Below are 23,025 nucleotides of genomic sequence, written 5' to 3' on the forward strand. Positions count from 1 at the left end.
AAAAAAAAAAAAACAAAGAATTATTATCTTCCTTTTAGCTTCCCAACATAATTTAGGTTACTTTTCCACAATTGCCTCTCTTTGTTCAACCCAACATATTAATAAAAGCATGTAGTTTTTGCCATTTCTTTGGGTCTTCATTTCTTTATGACAGTTCCTATGTCATATAAAATTTATATTAAATTTTTATGCCTTTCTCCTACTAACCTATCTTATGTCAATTTAATTCTCAGGCCCAGCCAAAGACCCTAAGAGAGTAAAGGGAAAGTTTTGCCTCCACTACACATTCACAAATTCAGGCCCACTCAAATTAACTGGCTGTTATTCAGTTCTAATCCCTAATTCCTAGTGGAGAGAATCTGAATGGCCTGAAGTTAAGTGTTCCCCCTGGTTCAGTCATTTATGGCTACAGAAGTGGGGTCATCCAGTATAATTCTGGCTACTTCTGTGCATGAGGCAGGGGAGGAAATCATTGGCTGTGAGCTGAGCTCACACTTTGAAAGGAGTCCATTCAAACTCTTGCAGTGCTTGATCACTTCTCTCTATCACAGGATACCTTCTATCTCTTACAGTAAAGCAGAGATCAAGAACGTAATTTGTTCCTGACCTATCAAATTGGCAAAAACCCAGATGCCAATACACACTGATGGTGAGGCTGAGAAGAAATAGTCACTCATGCATTAGTGACAGGAGTGCCAAAGGTACAAGCCCCATGTCAAACCTACAAAATATTCAGGTGCATTAATCCTCTAAGCTAGAAATTCCACTTCTTGGAATCTACTCAACAGGAATCAAGAGAAATGGCCAAGGAGTATAGAAGTTTTCAGTCCCTATACTTTTAAAAGAAAATCATAGACAAATAATGATACCTTATTGCATTATCAAAAAACAAAAAGCCACCCATGATCCTTGTCCCTTACACTCCATTAATTAAATGCAGCCAGTCTTGCAACACATATGCTCTTATATACCATATACCATAGAAAAACTCCATTCAATTTTTAGAACTTTTAATTTGCAAGTAGCATTTTATAGGTGACTGCTGCTGTTTCATACTGTAAGGAAAGTCTGCCCTATATAATGTTGATGTGACATAGAGGGAAATTGCTCCAAAAATATCTAGTCCCACTGATGTGTGGTATTGGGGACTGCATTAGTTACCTCTCTCTGCATGACAGCTTTTAGAGCAGCTAACATGAAAATGCTTCATCTAAGTGATAAGCAAATCATATGGAAATATTTTACAGCCAATGTATTTCATGCACATTGAATCCTGGAGAAAATCCAAGTAGAGCATGGTTTTAAGTCAATCATTTACCCTCTCTTTTTTCTCTGTAGTACATCTCTTCACATATTAAAGACTTGAAGAGTGAAATGTTTGAGGAACTCCTTAAGCACCTTTGCCACTCTGCAGATGAATTCCGGAAGATCATAAAAGCTGACATCCAGAGGCAGATGTTCGCTGAACTTTTCCTACATTGTGACCACGGGAAGGTGGGTTAAGACATTTAAAGAATTGCTTCTTGGCTGGGTTCTGTGGCTCACACTTGTAATCCCAGCACTTTAGGAGGCTGAGGCTGGTGGATTGCTTGAGCCCAGGAGTTTGAGACCAGCCTGGACAATATGGTGAAACCTCATCTCTACAAAATAGATACAAACTTTACTGAAATATATTTTTTTATGAACCTTATACTTGCTTGTTTGTATCTCCATGTCCAGAAAGGATATAAGGAAGCTCACAGAATAGATAAAATGCAACAACAAAATGTAAACTAAAAGTAGGATGAAAGAAGAAAAATGTAAGAGAGGGGTTAGTAAATGAAGCTTGGGACAAAGCCCCAAAATACATAGCATAATGACCTAAATATTTGTTGTGGGTTGTTTACAAGTTTGGATCTAAGCTTCCTAGTAGGATCTAATGTGAAAAGGGAAACACGACCAAACACGTTATCAACAATGTTTACAAGATAATTACAAACTAGTGCTAAGAAGTACAGAAATTTGGTGTTCAAATTAGTTAGGAGTGTCTCTTTATTAAAGGGGCCCTTTTGTGCTGAAGTGAAAATCTTTTATGATGGGCTTGTAATAGATTAAACAGTGACAACTTTTTTAGGGCAGTTTCTTATAGCTATTTTAAATGTAGGCAAACAATGCCACACTGGACTGCAATTCAGAAAAAGCAATTCTTAAAAGAACCAGAATGTTGCAATCTACGTTCTCAGATCTATGCTAATTTGAATGAAGTCAGGAATATATTTTGTAAAATCTGAAATGTCTGTGTGTCTTTCAGCCAATCCTTATTGAATATTGCTTCTTTTAACAGAGCTTTTAGTAAACACTGGGTAACATAGGTGTCAAAATTTTACTCCTGGGTAAAATGCCTGAAGGACAACTATTCTCTGTTGGCCAATTTAACACCAATTCATGTGCTGTAACAAACATAGTGAGATAATATTTAGAGAAATTAGCTAAGGTTTGCTTTCATTCTTTGCTTTTCTTCCCATCATTCAAGCAATAGTTATGTGCTGATATTGAAAGTGCAGGGGTGGAAAAACTACACCTCCTTCCTCATAGGATTCCTGCTGGGTCTGAGCATTAATCTGACATAAGATAAAATAACAGGAGAAAAACATACAAATTTAGTTACAAGTTTTATATGGCACAGGAGTCCTCTTCAGAGAATGAAGACCCAAAGAGGCAGTTAGAGTCAGTTACTTATGTACTGGATTGGACAAAGAATACCAAAATGTGAAAATGTGACTAAATTATGTCGGGAGTCTTAAAAGATAAGAGTTATTCTAACAAGGTCTGTACAGTATTCTGTTGGTCTCAACTTCTCATCCTTGAAGATAACAATTATGCCTTTCCTTATAGTATAGGGAGAGTTAATTTCACACGGGAATTTCATCTTCTGCTTTGAAGAAACAGCACGAAGGTCAAGTGATTTTCTCATATCTGTTGCTTTTCAAGTGTCTTTAACTTAAATAGTCAATATGTCAGAATAGCATATTTTAACCCCTTCAGAGGGAAGATAGAGTCTGCAAAAAAGAAGTTAGATGCGTTTCTGAATGGAATATATATCTGGGAACAAAGCTCAAAAATGCATAGCATAATAACATTTATGAGAGAGAGAGATCCTCACTGTATCACCCAGGCTAGAATGAAGCAGCATGATCATAGCTCGCTACAGCCTCTACCTCCTGGGTTCAAGTGATCCTCCCACCTCAGGCTCCCGAATAGTTAGGACTCCAAGCATATACCACCATGCCTGGCTAATTTTTAAACTTTTGTAGAAACAGAGTCTCACTATGTTGCCCAGGCTGTTCTTGAAGTCCTGGTGCAAGAGATCTTCCCACCTTGGCCTCCCAAAGCCCTGGGATTACAAGCGTGAGCCACCACATCCAGCCGTGATTGTATATTTTTAACCAGTAGCTGAAATAAAAGTTCTAGAAGCCCAGACTTTAGATTGAAAATGCTGGGCCCTTAAGAAACAATGGAGAATCATAAAGTAAGGAAGAATGCAAAATATGGCATCAAAGCAGTTATTCTGTCAATGGGAAATTGTGACCAGCTGATGAGAGAAGGAGGTTGGAGTGCATGTGACTAGAGTTTAGAGGTTGTCTGGGTCCCTAAGTCAAGGTTAGCACCTGATCTCCCATTTCTGAGCTCCAATCATGGTTGAAGATTGAGGGCAACATTATTGACACCTCTTGAAATCCCAGGTAGATTGAGAGGAAATTTAAAAACAGCAGGAACTTGCATTTCATTTTCTAGGTATAGCTCAGAGACTACAAGCTTCATAGAGAAGTCCTAAATCCTACATGGCACTGAAGAGGAAGAATAGTAGCTGTAGAAGGCAGGATCTAGGTAGATGGACCTGATGGTACTCCCTTTCACTTCTGTGGCCAGAGGAAAGGTGATGAGTATTCCTAAATACCTGTGTGTAAAGGACAGTGGATGTGCGGAGATGAGGACTATGAAAGTTCTGATAGTACCCCAGGAAGACACCTGGGTTAGAATAAGGAGAATTAAGAACATAAAAAGCAAATACCAAAATAAAACTTCCAGATGACCCAATGAGATGAACTATATACACCACAGTCAGAGTCAACAAGTATTGTGGCACTGAGCTAGACTTTCCTTTCTCTGACGGCAGGACTCTATATAAGCAACACCACTCCCCAAAATGTGGGCAAAGATATGAATACCCAATTCATGAAATCATTATATATTCATTCAATAGGTGACCAAAAATAGTTTTTAATGATAATACCTATCGCTGATACAAATAGAGGAAAAACGTTTCGCAAACATTCCTGGTGAAAATTTAATAGTTGTATTTTTGCAAAGCATTCTGGATATTTCTGCTTAAATAAAAAATACATACATGCTTCAGCCAGGCAAGCCATTCCTAAAATTGTTATTCCATAGAAATAAAAGCACCAGTAAATTTAAAAGTACACATATAAAGAAAATTCTTGTTGCATTGTTTATAAATGAAGAAAAAGAGAGAGGTTAATGAAATACTATATAGAGGAATGCTTTAAAAATAATAGTACACCAATATCTTGAGATATCATGTAGCCTTTTTTTTTTTTTTGGAGACAAGTCTCACTCTGTCACCCAGGTTGCAGTGCAGTGGCACCATCTCAGCTCACTGCAACCTCTACCTCCCAGGTTCAAGCGATCCTCCTGCCTCAACCTCCCGAGTGAATGGTGTTACAGGCGTGAGGCACCGCCCCGGCTAATTTTTGTATTTTTAGTAGAAAAGGGATTTCTACCTGTAGCTAGGACTACAGGTACATACCACCATGCAGGTCTAATTTTTTATTTTTTTGTAGAGACAGTAACTCACTGCGTTACCCAGGCTGCTCTTGAACTCTTGAGCTCAAGTGATTCTCCCTCCTCGGCCTCCCAAAGTGGGGGAATTACAGGCATGAACCACTATACTTGGCTTGTACCACATTTTCTTTATACAGTCTACCATTGATTCACATTTAGGTTGTTTCCATGTCTTTGCTATTGTGAATAGTGCTGCAATGAACATATGCGTGCATGTGCCTTTATGTTAGAACAATTTCTGTTCCTTTGGTTATATACCCAATAATAATAGGATTGCTGGGTCAAATGGTAATTCTGCTTTGGGTTCTTTGAGAAATCACCAAACAGCTTTCACAATGGCTGAACTAATTTACATTCTACCAACTGTGTATAAGCATTCCCTTTCCTCTGCAGCCTTGCCAGCATCTGTTATTTTTTGACTTTTTAATAATAGCCATTCTGACTGGTGTGAGATGTATCTCATTGTGGTTTTGATTTGCATTTCTCTAATGATTATCAATGTTGAACATTTTGCTATATGTTTGTTGGCTGCGCGTATGTCTTCTACCTTTTTTTCTGAGATAGATCTCACTCTGTCATTCAGGCTGGAGTGCAGTAGCAACATCACAGTTCATTGCAGCCTCAACCTCTTGAGGGTTTGAGTGATCCTCTTATTACAGCCTCCCAAATAGGTGGGATTATAAGCCATGCCACCAGGCCCAGATAATTTTTGTAGAGATTGGGTTTCACCATGTTGTCCAAGCTAGTCTGGAATTCTTGGGTTCAAGCGATCTGCCAGGCCTCCCAAAGTGCAGTGATTACAGGTGTGAGCCACCGTACCTGGCCTTGTACGTCTTTATTATGAAAAGTGTATATTCAGGTTGGGTGTAAACAGAGTAAACAGACAAGCTACAGAATGAGAGATGGTTTATTTTGCTGTGCAGGAGCTTATTAGTATTATTTCAAGAAGGAGTTTCACCATGTTGATCAGGCTGGTCTTGAACTCCCGACCTCAGGTGATTCACCCGCCTCGGCCTCCCAAAGAGCTTATTTTTAAAATAAAGTTATATTAATTAAAATAGCTTTGGCTTTGGTACTGGAATAGACAAATCAGTGGAACAGAATATTAGATTTGGCATCAGATGCAAGAGCATGTGAGAATTTAGTACATAACACAGGTGGCAGTATAAATCATTGGGAAAAGGAGTAATCGATGAGTTATACTAGGACAAAAATTATATAAAAATGTAATTTTTCCATATTGGGAAAATTATAAAAGTAGATTCCACTCTCATTAATGAGGAAAAGTGAGTTCTCATTATAAATCTAGATGTGGAAAACAAAATTTAAAAAATTTTAGAAGCAGCCAGGTGTGGTGGCTCATACCTGTAATCCCAGTGACTCAGGAGGCTGAGGCAGGAGGATGGCTTGAGTCCAGGAATTCAAGGATGCAATGAGCTATGATCATGCCACTGCACTCCAGTTTGGGTGACAGAGTGAGACCCAGTCTCCAAAAAATAAAAAATAAAAAATAAATAAGAAGCCAATTTAGAGCATATATTTTGAACTCAAAATGGTTTGTGCTTATCTGGAGTATTCCTTAGGAGTATTCCTTAGTAAGACCTTGTCTAAAAAAGCTTTAGAAGCAGACAGGCATGGTGACTCACACCTGGCTGCTTCTAAAATATATTAAATTTTGTTTTCCACATCTAGGTTTCTGATCAGCTAGAATCCACTTTTCCTCATTATGAGGGTGGGATCTACTTTTATGTTTTTCCCAATATGAAAAATTAATTGTTCCAGTATCATTCATTGGTTAGTCACTGTATATCAAAAGGAAATGATTTATATATTTGACTACCTCAAAATTAATATATATCCTCAAAATTAATGGATAACATTGATATGGCTAAACTCACCAGAAGTTAAATTGAAAGATAAGAGATAAACTGGGGAAAAATATTTGTTATGTAAATAAAAGAATGGTCATTCTCAAAATTTTACACATTTGTAAGAAATAAACAACTGGGCCAAGTGTGGGGGCTCACACCTGTAATCCCAGCACTTTAGGAGGCTGAGGCAGGTGGATCATGAGATCAGGAGATTGAGACCATCCTAGCTAACATGGTGAAACCCCGTCTCTACTAAAAACACAAAAAATTAGCCGGGCGTGGTGGCGGGTACCTGTAGTCCCAGCTAGTTTGGAGGCTGAGGCAGGCAAATTGCTTGAACCTGGGAGGCAGAGGTTGCAGTGAGCCAAGATCATGCCACTGCACTCCAGCCTGGGAGACAGACCAAGACTCCATCTCAAATAAATAAATAAATAAATAAATAAATAGACAACTGGTCCCAACTGAAAAATGGGAAAAGGATATGAATAACCCATTCGTAGAAGAGGAAAAACTCAAATATGTAAGTGTATGAAAATATATTAAATCTCACTAGTAATCAGGGAAATGCAAATTAAAATAATGATACCATTTTTATCTATCAGATTAGAAAAAATAATAAACTCTAACAATATCAAGTATTGGTGTAGATATCGAGAAATAATACTCTCATTCAATGCTGGCGAGAATGTAAATTGGTATGAACATTTTGTGACACAATTTGGCTATAACTAATAAAGTTGAAAATGTATACATTATATAATCCAGTAATTCTACTTCTAGTTATTAACCCTAGAGAAATGTTTGCACATGTACACAAGGAGATGTGCATAAGGATATCCATTGCAGCATTATGTTGATATCAAAATGTTAAAAATAATCGAACTGCCCATCAATAGAGGAGTTGTTTTTTTTAATTATGGCGTTTTCATATTACAGAATGCCTTATTGCAGTTAAAAAGAATAAAATATATTTCTTTACATACATGAATTAAATCTCAATTTTGAGTAAATAAAATCAATTTGAAGAAAGACATACGTACTATATCAGGTATTTTTGTTTTTGTTTTTGAGACAAGGTCTTGCTCTGTCAGCCAGGCTGGAGTGCAGTGGCATGATCATAGCTCACTGCAAATCAAGTGATCCTCCGGCCCCAGCCTCTGGAGTAGCTAGGACTACAGGTGTGCACCACCATGCCAGGCTAATTTTTTATTTTTTGAAGCAATGGGGTCTCACTGTGTTGCTATATCAGACTTTTTAAAGCACATACGCAAAATGTTAACAATCATTATTTCTGGGTATTGGGAACACAATGTTAATTTTATCATTTTCTCTATTTTTCTATAATTAGAATTTTTTTCAAAAATAACAATTGAAAAAGAACAAGTAGGGAGCATTAACTGTTTCAAGTGACATACTCAGGTCAGGTAATATAAGAACAATCCAATATAATTATACATTGGATTTAGCCATCAATAAGTGAGTCATAAATATTTCTTAAACATTTACTAAGTAGAGGTCATTTTGACATGTCACAGGATGGGAAAGTAGAGAATAAGCCTAAAGGCAAGATATAACTTTCCTGATATTGATGCTGCAGCTTTTATTTACATAATAATGATTATTGTGGTGGTAGTAATGACAAAAGCTTCAATAAGCCACATTCCAACTGCATAAAAATCTTAAATCTCCTGTAACAGTGCTGCAATGAACATTCGTGTGCATGGGTCCTTATAATAGTACGATTTATAATCCTATAGCTATATATAATAGTATGATATATACCCAGTAATGGGATTGCTGGGTCAAATAGAATTTCTATTTCTAAGTCCTTGAGGAATTGCCACAACGGTTGAACTAACTTATACTTCCACCAACAGTGTGAAAGTGTTCCTATTTCTCCACATCCTCTCCAGCATCTGTTGTCTCCGGATCTTTTAATGATCACCATTCTAACTGGCGTGAGATGGTATCTCAATGTAATTTTGATTTGCATTTTTCTAATGACCAGTGATGACGAGCCTTTTTTCATATGTTTGTTGGCTTCATATATGATATGTCTTATTTTGAAAAGTGTCTGTTCATATCCTTCCCCCACTTTTGAATGGGTTTGTTTGTTTTTTTCTTGTAAATCTGTTTTAGTTCTTTGTAAATTCTGGATATTAGCCCTTTGTCAGATGAGTAGATTGCAAAACTTTTTCAAAGACTTGGAACCAACCCAAATGCCCATCGATGATAGACTGGAAAGGGAAAATGTGGCACATATACACCATGGAATACTATGCAGCCATAAAAAGTGATGAGTTCGTGTCCTTTGTAGGGACATGGATGAACCTGGAAACCATCATTCTCAGCAAACTAACACAAGAACAGAAAATCAAACACCACATGTTCTTACTCATAGGAGAGTGTTGAGCAATGAGAACACATGGACACAGGGAGGGAAGCATCACACACTGAGGTCTGTGGGGGCGAGCTAGGGAAGGGACAGCGTGGGGTGGGGAGTTGGGGAGGGATAACATGGGGAAAAATGCCAGATATAGGTCATGGAGAGGAAGGCAGCAAAGCACATTGCCATTTATGTACCTATGCAACAATCCTGCGTGTTCTTCACATGTACCCCAAAACCTAAAATGCAATAAAATATATTTTAAAAAAGGAAAAAGGGAAAAAAATCTCCTGTAACAACTAATCACAAACTTTCTCCTTTGTTTAGGTAGGGTTTTTGGATCGGCAGAGAACATTGGCCCTGCTGGAATCATTCTATGACCATAGTTCACAAATGCTTAGGAGTTTACTTCGAAACCCACGACAATGTAAGTGCCATTCAGAATGTATTCAAGCTGGAGTGTCTCAGTACACTGATATGTACTGATATGATAACACAAGACCATTCTACCACCATGGAATCCCTTCACATAATAGCTCTCTTAAATCATGATAACGATATCTAGGTGTTTATTCCCCTCACAAAATTCACTCTTCATCGCAACTAGATGTATTTTTCCCCATAGTGCAATACTCAAAATTTTTATGTCAGAACTTAGCTAGAACTCAATTTTAAATTCATTGAAATGAACAATTGCTTTAGTGACAATCTGAATGTTTTAGAAATTAAGTTAGTAATGGTAATTCCATTTTATTTATTAAAAAAATTTTATTTGAGATAAGAGTCTTACTCTTCTTGCCCAGGCTGGAGTGCAGTAGCATGATTATGACTCACTGTAGCCTCAACCTCCCAGATAGGAGATGATTCTCCCACCTCAGCCACCTGAGTAGCTGGGACTACAGGTGTGCACCATCATGCCCAGCTAATTTTGTGTATTTTTTAATAGAGAGAGGGTTTCACCATGTTGCCCAGGGTAGTCTCAAATGCCTGGGTACTGGGATTATAGGTATAAGCCACTGCACCCAGCCTGGTAATTCCATTTTAATGCCCAACTTGAAATTATAAGATTTATATGAACAATATTTCCTTTTCCCAAGCATTTTACTTATACATCTTCACTTATATAGTAAAATATCCTTTTGATGTTATTTCCAAAACAAATAGAATTTGGGGGTTTATTTTCATTTTATTTTACTTTTTCAGAGATGGGGTCTTGCTATGTTGCCCAGGCTAGCTTCAAACTCCTGGGATTCAGCAGTCCTCCTGCCTCAGCCTCCCAAGTAAGCCAGGACTACAGGCTGTGCTTAGCTTAATTTTCATTTTTCTAAAGAGAAGGTATTTTACTGGCTGAGTTTTCCAAAGAATGTCAATTTTTTTTTTTTTTTTTTTTGAGATGGAATCTCACTCTTGCCCAGGCTGGAGTGCAATGGTGCGATCTCAGCTCACTGCAACCTCCACCTCCCAGGTTCAAGCTATTCTCCCTGCCTCAGCCTCTCAAGTAGCTGGGATTACAGGCACCTGCCACTACACCCAGCTAATTTTTTGTATTTTTAGTACAGCTGGGGTTTCGCCATGTTGGCCATCCTGGTCTCAAACTCCTGACCTCAGGCGATTTGCCCACGTTGGTCTCCCAAACTGCTGAGATTACAGGCGTGAGCCACCATACCGGGCCAAGAATGTCAATACTTTATTTCTGTGTGAAGATTTATTACTTGGATACATACAAATCTGTGAGTGATATACTTGGAGTATTTCTAAAAATTGTGAAAATCACAATTTTATAGCTTACCAGTACTGTTTTGGGGGAAATGGGGACAGTCTTGTGGCGTGAGTTTCACTCTTTATAGTACGGACACCAGGGTTTTACTGTTGTTGTTTAACAGTGAGATTCTGTGAATACTATCCAGTCTTTTCCTAGTATTCTGTTCCAGGTGTCCACATAAGTTGTAGAGGAAAATAATTGAGAAATGAAAAACAAAGAAGAGGGCAAGAGAAAAGGGGGAAAAATGAATGTTGGAAAAACAGCCTCAGTGAAAGATTGTCATGGATAAAGACTTGCGTTTTATATTGGAGATATTGAAAAGGTATTTGAGATTAAAGATGTGTCCCCTTTCCCGTCCCTATGTGATGCTTATTGTGGGAGGACCACGAAGGTGGAGGACAAATTCTATTTACCTTGGCAGTCTAAGCAACACCCCAAGTAGCAAAAGGAGATCCTATTTATTTCCAAAATCACACCTTTTAGGAAGGGATGATTTCTAACTTATAGTAGTAAACATTTTTTATGTTCTTTTAGGTACCTTTTTACTTTTTATTGTGTTGCAACTAAAGGTAACTGATATTTATTTAGAACAATAGGCCTATATTACAATCACTGTGCTCAATGCTTTTCTTTGCATTAATTTAATAGCTCTAATTCTGCCTTATAAGATCAACAGTTTAGGGGTATGTTTTGTTTTCTGTATTAGGGCCATTCATTGAATTTGAAGAGATGAACTTATCTGAGTTGTGGGGAGACATGGATAATCAGAAACACATTTATGAAGGCTTTGACAAAGTGCTCTTAGAGACGAATACATTACTTTCTGCAAAACATTCTAGCAAAACCCAAAGTAAATTATTAGAAAGTCCAGATCAACCTAAACTCGATGAACAGAGAACATCAACACTACCTGCAAACCTGCCAGAAGAGCAGAAACGAGTAACTGCAGAACAAGGACCACAAAAAATTTCAACTGAAGAACAAGAACAAGGCAAAAAGCCAACTGCAGAACAAGAACCGTACATCGAATCAGTAACACAACCAGGAACCCACACGGAGTCAACTCTAGAACAAGGGTCAAGTAGAGAGTTAATAATAGAACAAGAAACACACAGAGTGCCATCTACAGAACAAGGACAGCACAAAGGTTCAATAGTAGGACAAGGACCACACAGAGTTTCAGTTTCAGAACAAAGACCAAGCAGAGAGTCAACTGCAGAACAAGGGTTACGCAGAGGATCAGTTGCAGAACAGGGGTCACGCAGAGAGTCTATTGCAGAACAAGTTCAACGCAAAGGGTCAGTAGCAGAACAGGGATCACGCAGAATGTCAACTGCAGAACAGGAATCACTCAGAGAGTCAATAATAGAAGAACCATACCAAAAATCAGAACGAGGACCGTATGGAGAGATAATTTCAGAAGAGCAAGAAGACATAGGCTCAACTTCACAATCAAGAAAAGATAGTATGTTAAAAAGTGCAAAATCTGGGGAGCCCATACCCTCTGAGCACATTGAAGTCCCTCTAAAGGAAAAGAGGTCTTGGGAACAAATACATGAAGAGCAAATATTCCTGAGTTCTGAACTGCAAGAGGAAGTTCCAACATCAAGTAGGAATGATCACTTTTCAGGTAGTAATGCAGTTCTTCTACAACATCAGGTCCGTTTTGTGGAATGGTTTTTAAAGTCTTTTCGGAAAATACTCATTTAAGTCAGAATTTTTTCTGGCAATCAGGTTATGCAAATCTCAGGCATATTTTGCTGCTCAACTTGAGTCTAGACCTTGAACAGAAAGCAAGTAAGTTAATTACATTCACCAGTGAAATGCAAACCAGAATGTCTCTATTGTCAATTTATGTATAATTTCCATCACACTAGATTATAGAAGAAGTGTTTTAATTGGGTTTCTGAAAAGGTAGTAGAAGACCTTTTGTTTTAAATATGGTGTGTGATATAAGAAACCACTTTAAAATTTTTCTTTTATTTCAACTGTAAAATGGGTCTTGCTTTGTTCAGTTAAATATAAAATATATGTTCTAAAGGAGTCTCTGAAAGTCATATTTAAGACAGAATGCATCCTGCATTTCAAATATTTATTATCACATCTTTGGCCAGAATTTAGGCATACAGTAGTCCCCCCTCATCCATGGTTTTGCTTTCCACAGTTTCAGTTAACCACAATCAACCATGGTCAGAAACTATTACGTGGAAAATTCCGGAAATAAACAATTTATACATTTTTAATTGTGCATCAGTCTGAGTAGTGTAATGAAATCTTGCACCTTTTGTTCAGTATATCCATGTTGTCTATGTTACCTGCTCATTAGTCACTTAATAGCTGCTAGATTAAGTGACTAATGAGCAGGTAACGTAGATTGTCATGATACTACAGTACTCTTGTTCAAGTAACCCTTATTCTACCTAATAATGGCTCCAATCACAAGAGTAATAATGCTGACAATTTGGATATGCCAAAGAGAAGCTGTAAAGTACTACCTTTGAAGTGAAAAGGTGAGCGTTCTCGGCTGGACACAATGGCTCATGCCTGTAATCCCAACACTTTGAGAGGCTGAGGCAGGTGGATGGCTTGTGCCCAGAAGTTCAAAACCAGCCTGGGGAACATGGCGAAATGCTGTCTCAAAAAAAAAAAAAAAAGTTGGGCATGGTGGCATGCACCTGTAGTCTCAGCTACCCAGGAGGCTGAGGTAGGAGGGTCACCTGAGCCTCAGGAGGTTGATCCTGCAATAAGCCTTGATCACACCACTGCACTCCATTCAGCCTAATCAAAAAAGTGAGACCCTATTAGAAAGGAAGGAAGGAAGGAAGGAAGGAAGGAAGGAAGGAAGGAAGGAAGGAGGGAAGGAGGGAAGGAGGGAAGGAGGGAAGGAGGGAAGGAGGGAAGGAAGGAAGGAAAGGAGGGAGGGAGGGAGGGAATAAAAGATAAAAGTTCTCAACTTAGTAAGGAAAGAAAGAAAATTGTATGCTGAGGTTGTTAAGATTTACAGTAAGAACAAATCTTTTACTCATTAAATTGTGCAGAAGGAAAAAGAAATTCATGGCTAGTTTTTCTGTCACACTTCAAACTGCAAAAGTATAGGTACTCTCTGCAGTTTCAGACATTTGTTAGGGATGTTGGAACATATCCTCCCAAGGATAAAAAGAAGACTACTGCATAGTAATAACTAGCTGTGAGGGAGGCTGGGAAATGTAGCCCTCATTTTGTATGGCCAAACTGGATACAATAAATAGCTTTTGCTACAGAGATGCTTTCAACAATTCAAGTTATTAAGTGATTTCACTGTAGTAGATATGACACAGCATATATGGGAAAGTACTTACAGTTTTTGGTGTTCTATATGCAGGCATTTCTACCACTTATTAACCTTAGAATAGCTAATGGAATGTGTAATGTCTAATTCATAAGCATTTTCATTTGTACCTTTTAGAAACTACAAAAAAGGAAGTTCAGAAAGACGAGTCCTGTGAACCCAGGTCCCAAAACATAGAAGGAAAGTCATGGTCAGGTAACTCCTCATTTAATCTTCCTTTCATTTATACCCTAGAACAAAAATATCGTGAAAGTGAAGTTTGATTGGCTATACCATGGATTGTGTTTTTACAGGTGAATTTTTTACTTGTAACTGGAAAACAAAGTATGTAAAATTTGAAGATGAGGAACAGGCAAACTTAATCTATGGTAACTCCAGGTTCACAGGTATATGTTAACAATGAAAGTACGAAGAATAGAAGGCAGTCCAATAGATGGATTTAATTTACTGTGGTACTCAATGATAAAGACAGAATTTAGCTAAGACAGAATGGGAAGGTGTTCCTGTCATTATTTTTTCCTTGAGCTGATGAATCTAAATATATACCAGATAGATGTATTTGGTGGTGGTGTACTATTGATGGTGGCATGTGCTATTGATGAATGCTCTTCTGCTTTAAAACTTATGGAATTAGTACACAGTTTTTAACCATGATATGGCCCTGCACCTGCTTTAAAACTATGATCTAAGCATACAGAGGGAATCAGATATTAGATACTAAAACTCAGTAGAAATCATTTCAGCTATTCCTTTCCCTGGTAGTGCCACATCTAAGCATTTGAGACAAGTGATAATATATCTTGTTTTTGAGGACTTGCAAAGAAAGGTCTATTCAACAGAGTGGAGTGGTTTTTGGCTTTCAGACAAACGATGTCTTTAACAATGATTGTTCCAAAAAGTACCCATATTTCACTAAAAAACTATTATATTGTTTTGCCTTTCACATCAAGTTGTAGAACTAACTAGATCAAGATTATTTTCTTCCTACCCGCAAATTTTTCTCTCATTTAAGCCTCAAATAACAAACTTTCTATCCTCAAAATTTCTGGTGAAAATGCATGGCATTGGTCAAGCTCTTGTGGCCTGCTAGTTCATGTTCATCTTCTTAGCCATCTTTATGTCAATTTTGCTTTACTAATGTACGTAAAAATTGTTTGAGTAATCATTTTTTTAAGTCACATCAAATCTCAAATAGAAAGTATAAGGGCATGAATGTTTGAATCAATGAATAAATCAAATGGAAGTCACTTTGCTGTCATTTTATGAAATATATTTCATATTATAATATTGAGCTAAATGGTAAATATATTAGTCAAGATTCTTGGAGGGAGGGGTTGTGGTGGTGGTATTTAGTAATTTATTTAACTAGAAAGTTCAGAGCGCAGCTTTTTTCAGGCACAACTAGATTCAAAGGCTCAGCAATAGCAGCAGGATACTATCTGTCTGCCTCTGAGCCCTGTTTTTCTGTGTCACTTTCAACTTGAGACAGTTTTCTCCACGTTGTGACAAAAATGGTCATGAAAGCATCTCTAACCTTATATTCTATTAATTCAGCAATAAGAGTACAAAAAGAATGATTCATCCCTAATAGTTCTTCCAGAAGTTCTGAGGCTAATTCTTGTTGGCCTATAGTAGATTACATTGCTATCATATGTGAATTGTTAGCCAGACCTATATCGCATGACCATCCATGCACAAAAGTGGAGGGGGGCTTAGTATGACCTGACTCATCTGAACTGACAGTGGAGAGATGTTTTTCCAAAGAAAAAAGGAGGATGTTGTCCTCATGAAGGGAGCATGGATTCCTGATAGGCAAAAATAGTAGATATTTATTATAATAGGCACTCATTTATTTTCCCTAATGGAAAGAATTGTTCACTTTTCTGCTTGGTATATATTTCCTGCTTGACAGATTTACACTCAATTATCAGAAACATTCAGTCTTTCAAGGAGGTAAAAGGCCGAACTGCCTTCAATGGAGTTTCATTCAATCTGCTCCAGTTTGTGCAACTCCTGGAGACATTTGTTGGTGAAGATGCTCCCTTGAGTATTAGTGAGACTCTGGCCACCTTTTTTAAGGGGGGCTATGTTGAAACAGAACAAGAGAAAATGAATGCCTTAGAAAAGGTGGGTAATATAAGTAAATCTCTCAACCTCAGTTGCTCCTGATGTGACTCATGTAAAAAATTTGCAACCAAACTTACCACTTTATTTCAACAAGCTTGGCCATTAAATATTCTATTTTATCATCAAATGTTCTAAGATCACACTCCAGAGAACTCATTCCCCTGATAATAACATGATTGCTCCTGGCAGGATATGGCTTATTTTATAGCTTTCTTCTTTCTCTGAAGGTTGAGAAGCAGATACGGATATGTGCAAAGATGTGTGTGTGTGCATTATTTGCCTGTGTGTGAGTGCCTTTATGGTATGACCATACCTGAGGTATGATTATGGCCTGAGCATATGTTTTGACTCATAAGCACCCAGGTAGTATATATTTCCTAAGAACTTACTACTTACTTGGTTGACAGGTAAATACATACACATTAGCTTATATAAACAATATATTCTCTCTTATATGAAATATGTAAGTTAAATATGTAAGCTTATTCAGTAATCATCAGCTTTATGAGTCTTCTCAACCTAATTCTAGACAATTCTCTTTTACTTTCTCAATTGCAGTTCCTCCTACTTAAACAGTATATATTCCTTTTATTTTTGCAATTAAATCTATCTAGATATTAATTCAATTACTATCTCACTAATATAATTAACCTAGTGAAAACTCTAAAAGGTAAATAAAATTAATGTCAAATTTAGTCAGTCTTAAACATAAAAAAGGAATTTTTAAAACACAGTCATTTTCCTTATTTAAATACCGTCATTCATTCCCCTTCACCAAAAACATATCCTTTGAGGCAGGGTGCAGTGGCTTATGCTTGTAATTCCAGTGCTTTGGGAGGCTAACGAGGGAAAATCCCTTGGGCTCAGGAATTTAAAGTTACAGTGAACTGTAATTATGCCACTCTTCCATCCTGGGTGACAGAGCAAAACTGTCTCTTAATAAAAATAATAATAATTTTAAAATCTCACTAAGAAGTCAGGCAGAGCACTCTATGTATTTATCACATTCCTGAACAACTAGAGAAGGAGTGGAAAAGAATGGTCAAAGATTCTTAAGGTTTGTAGAAGAAATTTGCCAAAAAAAAAAAAAAAAAAGATTCTTAAGGAATACTAATGCAGAGAATGCCTGTTGTTTTTTTTCATCAAAGCCAGTCAAGTTTAGCAGTGGAAGGTTGTTTACCAACTTTAGCGACACTAATGTTAATAAGTTCTGATAACCAAAAATGCCTGTTTTGTTTTGTTTTGTTTGGCTTAAATGTAAAACAGAAATGCTATTTAAGGGATTAAAAATAATCACAGTATTTTCTTTTCTAAAAAAATTTAAATTTTTTTTTTTTAAAGACAAAAGTCTCGGTATGCTGCCCAGGCTTGTTTCCAACTCCCGGCCTCAAGCGATACTCCTGCCTCAGCCTCCTGAGTGGCTGGCTTTACAGGCATGTGCCACGGCTGAATCATTGCATTTTCCATTAATATCATGCTTAGCCCCAAAGTAAACCTGTTCTAATAAAAGATGATGGACCTTTTTTGGAATGAACACAGGATGCTAGCTAGCACAATGAACATGTGTCTTCTGTGCTTTATTATCCTGTTTGTACCCTAGTTTAGACAAAATGCTCTCCAAGTCCGACGGAGGCTTCTCCTAGATGCCATCTTTCAGAAATGGGACAGTGATGCCTCAGGCTTCCTGGATCTGATGGAAGTTGATGAACTCTTGTACACGTACAAGGAGGGAATGGAAAAAGAATCTATGAAGAAAGGTAAAATATAATAATATTCTTATTTAAACTGTGGTAATAACTTGACTTCAAGCGTCCCAGTACACATATACAGTTAAAACGCTGGTTATGCTAAAACCACAAGATAACCCTTCATGTCTGCTAGTATAGCTATAAATTTATGTTATTTATTTTTAATTTTTTATAATAGAGATGAGGGTCTCATTGTGCTGCCCAGGCTGGACTCTAATTCCTGGGCTCCAGTGATCCTCCTGCCTCAGCCCCCTGAGCAGCTGTGACTACAGGCACCTGCTACTGTACGCAACTCTGGCTATAATCTTTTAAGTGGAAAATAACAAGTGCTGGCAAGGATGTGAAAATATTAGACGACTTGTGCATTTGTCAACACAATCAGAAGTGGAATATGTTGCAGAATGCTTTGTCCAACATCTTAAATCTATAGATTCCTTCTATATACTTGGCTACCTTCACTTTTAAGGTTAAAAGAATCCAAGCCAGTCCACAGTTCTGCTTGTTCTCTCTTCTTGTTTTATCTCTTTGTCTTCACTGGCTTGCAAATTTCTCTTCAATTTACTAACTTCTTATTCTCCTTAGTGACTTTTTATGTATTATATTTTTCTCTTATGATCAATATTTACCAGTCAAAAGCTACGAAAATTCTCATTCCAGTATAATACATTCCTTTCTTCACTTTATCAGATCTTAGTTTAAATTATTTTTCTTGTCACTGGGTTTAAAGATTTATCTGGTTAACTTTGGTATACCAGATTTTTAGTTTTTAAAGTATGTAATGCACAAGGGAAAGAGTTGTCAAGGTTAGTTAAGTTCTTCAGCCCTCTAAAAAATTATTGTATTGGTTGAGCTTCAAATGTACCTAAGTTTATTGATTGTTATCTCTTCAGTAACTATGTCTTCTACAAACTTTACATTATACTACCTGGCTTTTCTTAGAATACATCCAGATAATTTAGTTAATGAAATTCCAAAAGGCATAATGATGTGATTTTCACTTACAATGTGGGCAAATTTGTAACACAGAACCACATCCTACAGAGAACACTAGACAATAGTTAGAGCAGCTGGGTTCCAATACTGGATCTTCACTAAATGATCATGTGATCTTTGGCAAGTTCCTTAACCTCCATAGACCCAGGTCTCCTTGTTTGCAAAATTAAAGCATTAAATATGATTAATCCTAGAATTTAAGGAACCTAAGATAATGTTATCAGGAAGTCCCATATATTAGATGATATGGAATCTAATTATGTGGAATTATATGGACTCATATATGGGTAAGGTACAGCAATAGGGTCAGATAGATAGCATAAAATGTAAAGGATTAAGCCCAGCAAATGAGAACAAGGACAGCAATGAGGAAGCAGAATCTACTGCCAGATAAAAATATCTGCAAACAAGAACAATTATTCTCTCCAAGAGCAGGCTTATATTATACAAAATAACTCTCATTAAACACATATTGGTAGCCACTGGTCTGAGGAGATGATTGCTGATTTGATGGCAATATGGAAGAAGAAAAGCAGATTTAGCCTCTTTAAAAAGGGAGAATATTCTAAATTTCAAGCATTGCTAATAACTGACTGGCAAATCTTCAAACAGCTCTTTTGTTTTTTGGCTTATTGTTTAGCTCTACTCTTACTGCTTCTGTGTCCAAGATTTAAAATTGGGATTTAAATAGCATAAAATCATAGGCTTAGAAGTTTTTAGAAAGCTTTCTGCTGGTGTCCTTAAAATGGAAGATTTCTATGTGGAAGAGGAAGCTTGAAACTTTTAGTCTGTCATCTCCCCCACCTTTTTTTTAGAGACAAGATCTCTCTCTGTTACCAAGACTGGAGTGCAGTGGCATAATCATGGCTCACTCTAACCTCTGTCTCCTCTAATCACAGGCTCAAATGATCCTCCCATCTCAGCCTCCCAAGTAGCTAAGACTACAGGCATCATGTGCCACCATACCTGGCTAATTTTTTTTTCTTATTTTTATTATTATTATTATTATTTTAGAGACAGGGTCTTACTATGTTGCACAGGCTGGTCTCGAACTCCTGGGCTCAAGTGATCCCCCTGCCTCAGTCTTCCAAAGTTCTGGGACTATAGGCATGAGCCACCGCACTCAGCTTCATTTTCCCTTTTTATTCCTGTTTAATACAGCCTAATCTTTTGGGCAGAAACATCACAAATAAAAGGCTATAGAACATGCGACCTGTCTGCATTGTAGAATTTAATGGAATAAGTCATTTTTTCCTCATTATTTCTCATAGGATAACTATTAGTATTATTGGCTATGCCTTTTAATTTTCTATTTAAATGACTAAATTTGCTCTAATGTGTTCATTTCTATTTCGGTAGAACATTTAACACTTTTATAATTAAAACATTTTGGGATCTGAGTGGGAGTTGGACATAAAATTAAAAAGAAAAAATAAATAAAAGAAAAAAAAATTGGTGGGTTGGGTGCGGTGGTTCACGCCTGTAATTCCAGCACTTTTGGAGGCCAAGGGGCGGATCACCTGAGGTTGGGAATTCGAGATTAGCCTGACCAATATGGAGAAACCCTGTCTCTATTAAAAATACAAAAATTAGCCAGGTGTGCTGGCGCATGCCTGTAATCTCAGCTACTTGGGAGGCTGAGGCAGGAGAATCACTTGAACCCTTGAACCCAGGAGACAGAGGTTGCAGTGAGCCAAGATCACATCATTGCACTTCAGCCTGGACAGCAAGAGCAAAACTCTGTCTCCAGAAAACAACAACAAAAAAACATTTTGGAAACATTTATTTTGGTGACATCAGCAAGATGGCCACCTAGAAGCCCTTAGGGCCTCTTTCCCTCACAAAGGCAAGCCAGAACAACTACATTTAAGAAAAATAACTGAGGAAGAGTGCCATCTTGCATCAGAGGAGTAGCAGAAATCTTGGTAAGCACAGAAACTCCAGATGGCCACATAGAGAACAGAAGGCAATGCCAGGCCTCCACTACCCCATCCCCCAACCAAGATCAGGTGGAAACTGGAAAGAACTTCCACCTATGAAGTGGAAGTAAGCAAGAGATCCCAACAACTCCCATCAACACCTTGAACACCTACACACCTCACTACTAGGGTCCCCTGCAGTCCTCACAGGCATTAAACCCAGCTGAGGGAGCTGCCTGTAGACCATAAACCTGTGCTCTCCCCAGAGAAGAACCTGACACAGTGCCCTGACACTTGTGGCCCATGTGGCTACTGTACTACACCATCTTGGGATTGGAACTATGGCTGAACTCTATCTTCCTCAGGGGTGAGTGGTCACGATGCCCCTTCATCCCTGGGGCTAAGCCACCACTGAACCACCCCAGGCCAGTGGCCAAATATCCCCAAGTGGAGCTACAAGCACTCTTCCACACGAGGCCAAGGGGAGGTGGAGTCACTCTATCTACCTCTCTCCCCTCATTCCCTTGGGCCAAAGGTGAGGCAGTACTCTGCCTCCTAGAAAAACAATTCCTTGCTTACTCAGAGCGCTCATTTCTCCTCAGTGCCTAAGTTGAAGAAGCTCCCTGCATCCCAAGAAATGGTGCCTTGACCACTCAGAACAGTCACATCCCCAGCTCTGAGCTGATGCTTCAGCACATTCCCCTCTGGGAATTGATACCCTGACCAAGCTGAGCTGCTACATATCCCAGTGCTGAGTTGATGTAGTAACCTGTGTCCCAAGGAAGCAGAGCGTTGGCTGAGCTAAGGAATTCTGCCCTGCAGGCCAAACAACTCTAGTACCTGGCTTCTCTGGAATTGGACTAGACCCCTAAAGTCTGAGTGGCTGAGATACCCCTCTCCCCGGGAAGTGGAGCTACTGCTATTCTTTTCCTTGTACTACCTATGGCCCAAACAACAGCTGTGTTCTGCCTTTCTGGGTTACTTGCTGCCACTGTACCTGGTCTTACAGTGTCTAGGATAATGCTGAGCCCCACCATTCCATGGTCTTGTGTCACTACTACACAGTGCTTCATGTCCTGGGAGCTGAGTCGCCTTTGAGTTTTATTTGCTTAGGTTCCCATACTGCAACCATATCCTCCTCCTGGGCCCAAACCTCCAGAGCAAGCTTCCTCTCTGGAGTCAGGCCAGTGCTGTGCCCTGCTCCCCTGGGGGAGAATCACAACTACAGCCCAGCCTCCTGTGCTCAAGCTCATGGGGAGTGCCTCAGAGTCACAGATCCTATCTCTATGGGCAACCTACACTCAACCCTGCCACAGAAAGCAAACTTGCACCCAAGACTCAGGAGCCACAATAAGTTTGGGAGATCCTATGCTTCGGACTCTAACCCCACAGCTTCTCTGAGCACCTGCACCTGGAACCCAGTCCCATTGCTACTGCTTATAAGCCATGTCAGACCTGACACCAAGAGGGATCCTCCTGAGCTAAGTTTCCCTATTGTGGGGAAAACAAGAGTAGGAGGACTCCAAAAGCCCTCAGCATCAAGGACATTAATAACATATGCCACTGCTGCTGCTGCTGCTGCTGCTGCTGCCACAAACTTTCTACAGCCTTGGCCACTGAGGTTCCCACAGGTATTGCTGATGTTGAACACAGCTGAAGAAACTGCACAGACACTATACCACTTCACCTATCTGGAAACAATGTCACTACGTCCATCTCAAGTAGCACACAAAATTTTAATTACAGGTGAAAATCGTCCTCTATAAAAGCCACTATAGAAAGTTTGGAAGAGGCAGTTGTTCCACCAAATACACAGGCAGGGACACAAGAAACATGATAAATCAAGGAAACATGGCACTACCAAAAGAATATCAGTGTCTCTAGTAGCAGACACTGATGAAAAGGAAATTAATTAATTGCCAGGAAAGGAATTTAAAATAATGATCTTAAGGAAACTCAATAAGATAAGCAAATTCAGACTGACGGTTCAATGAAATCAGGAAAACAAGTCCCCATATGAATGAGAAATTCAGCAAAGAGATAGAAATC

The 23,025-nt window shown here is 38.4% G+C and overlaps 1 protein-coding gene across 1 annotated transcript in view; it reads left to right on the plus strand.

Moving 5' to 3' along the window:
* The window catches only part of EFCAB5 (EF-hand calcium binding domain 5), a 117,598-nt gene that overhangs the window by 68,909 nt on the left and 25,664 nt on the right, over positions 1-23,025 (plus strand). The window contains exons 8-13 of the mRNA XM_037743275.1: positions 1,339-1,494; positions 9,427-9,526; positions 11,568-12,491; positions 14,307-14,384; positions 16,102-16,316; positions 17,917-18,073. Coding sequence (XP_037599203.1) covers positions 1,339-1,494; positions 9,427-9,526; positions 11,568-12,491; positions 14,307-14,384; positions 16,102-16,316; positions 17,917-18,073 — 1,630 coding nt within the window. The remainder of the gene's footprint in view (positions 1-1,338; positions 1,495-9,426; positions 9,527-11,567; positions 12,492-14,306; positions 14,385-16,101; positions 16,317-17,916; positions 18,074-23,025) is intronic.

This window comes from Cebus imitator, unplaced genomic scaffold, assembly GCF_001604975.1.
Source record: "Cebus imitator isolate Cc_AM_T3 unplaced genomic scaffold, Cebus_imitator-1.0 Scaffold140, whole genome shotgun sequence".
Lineage (NCBI taxonomy): Eukaryota > Metazoa > Chordata > Mammalia > Primates > Cebidae > Cebus > Cebus imitator.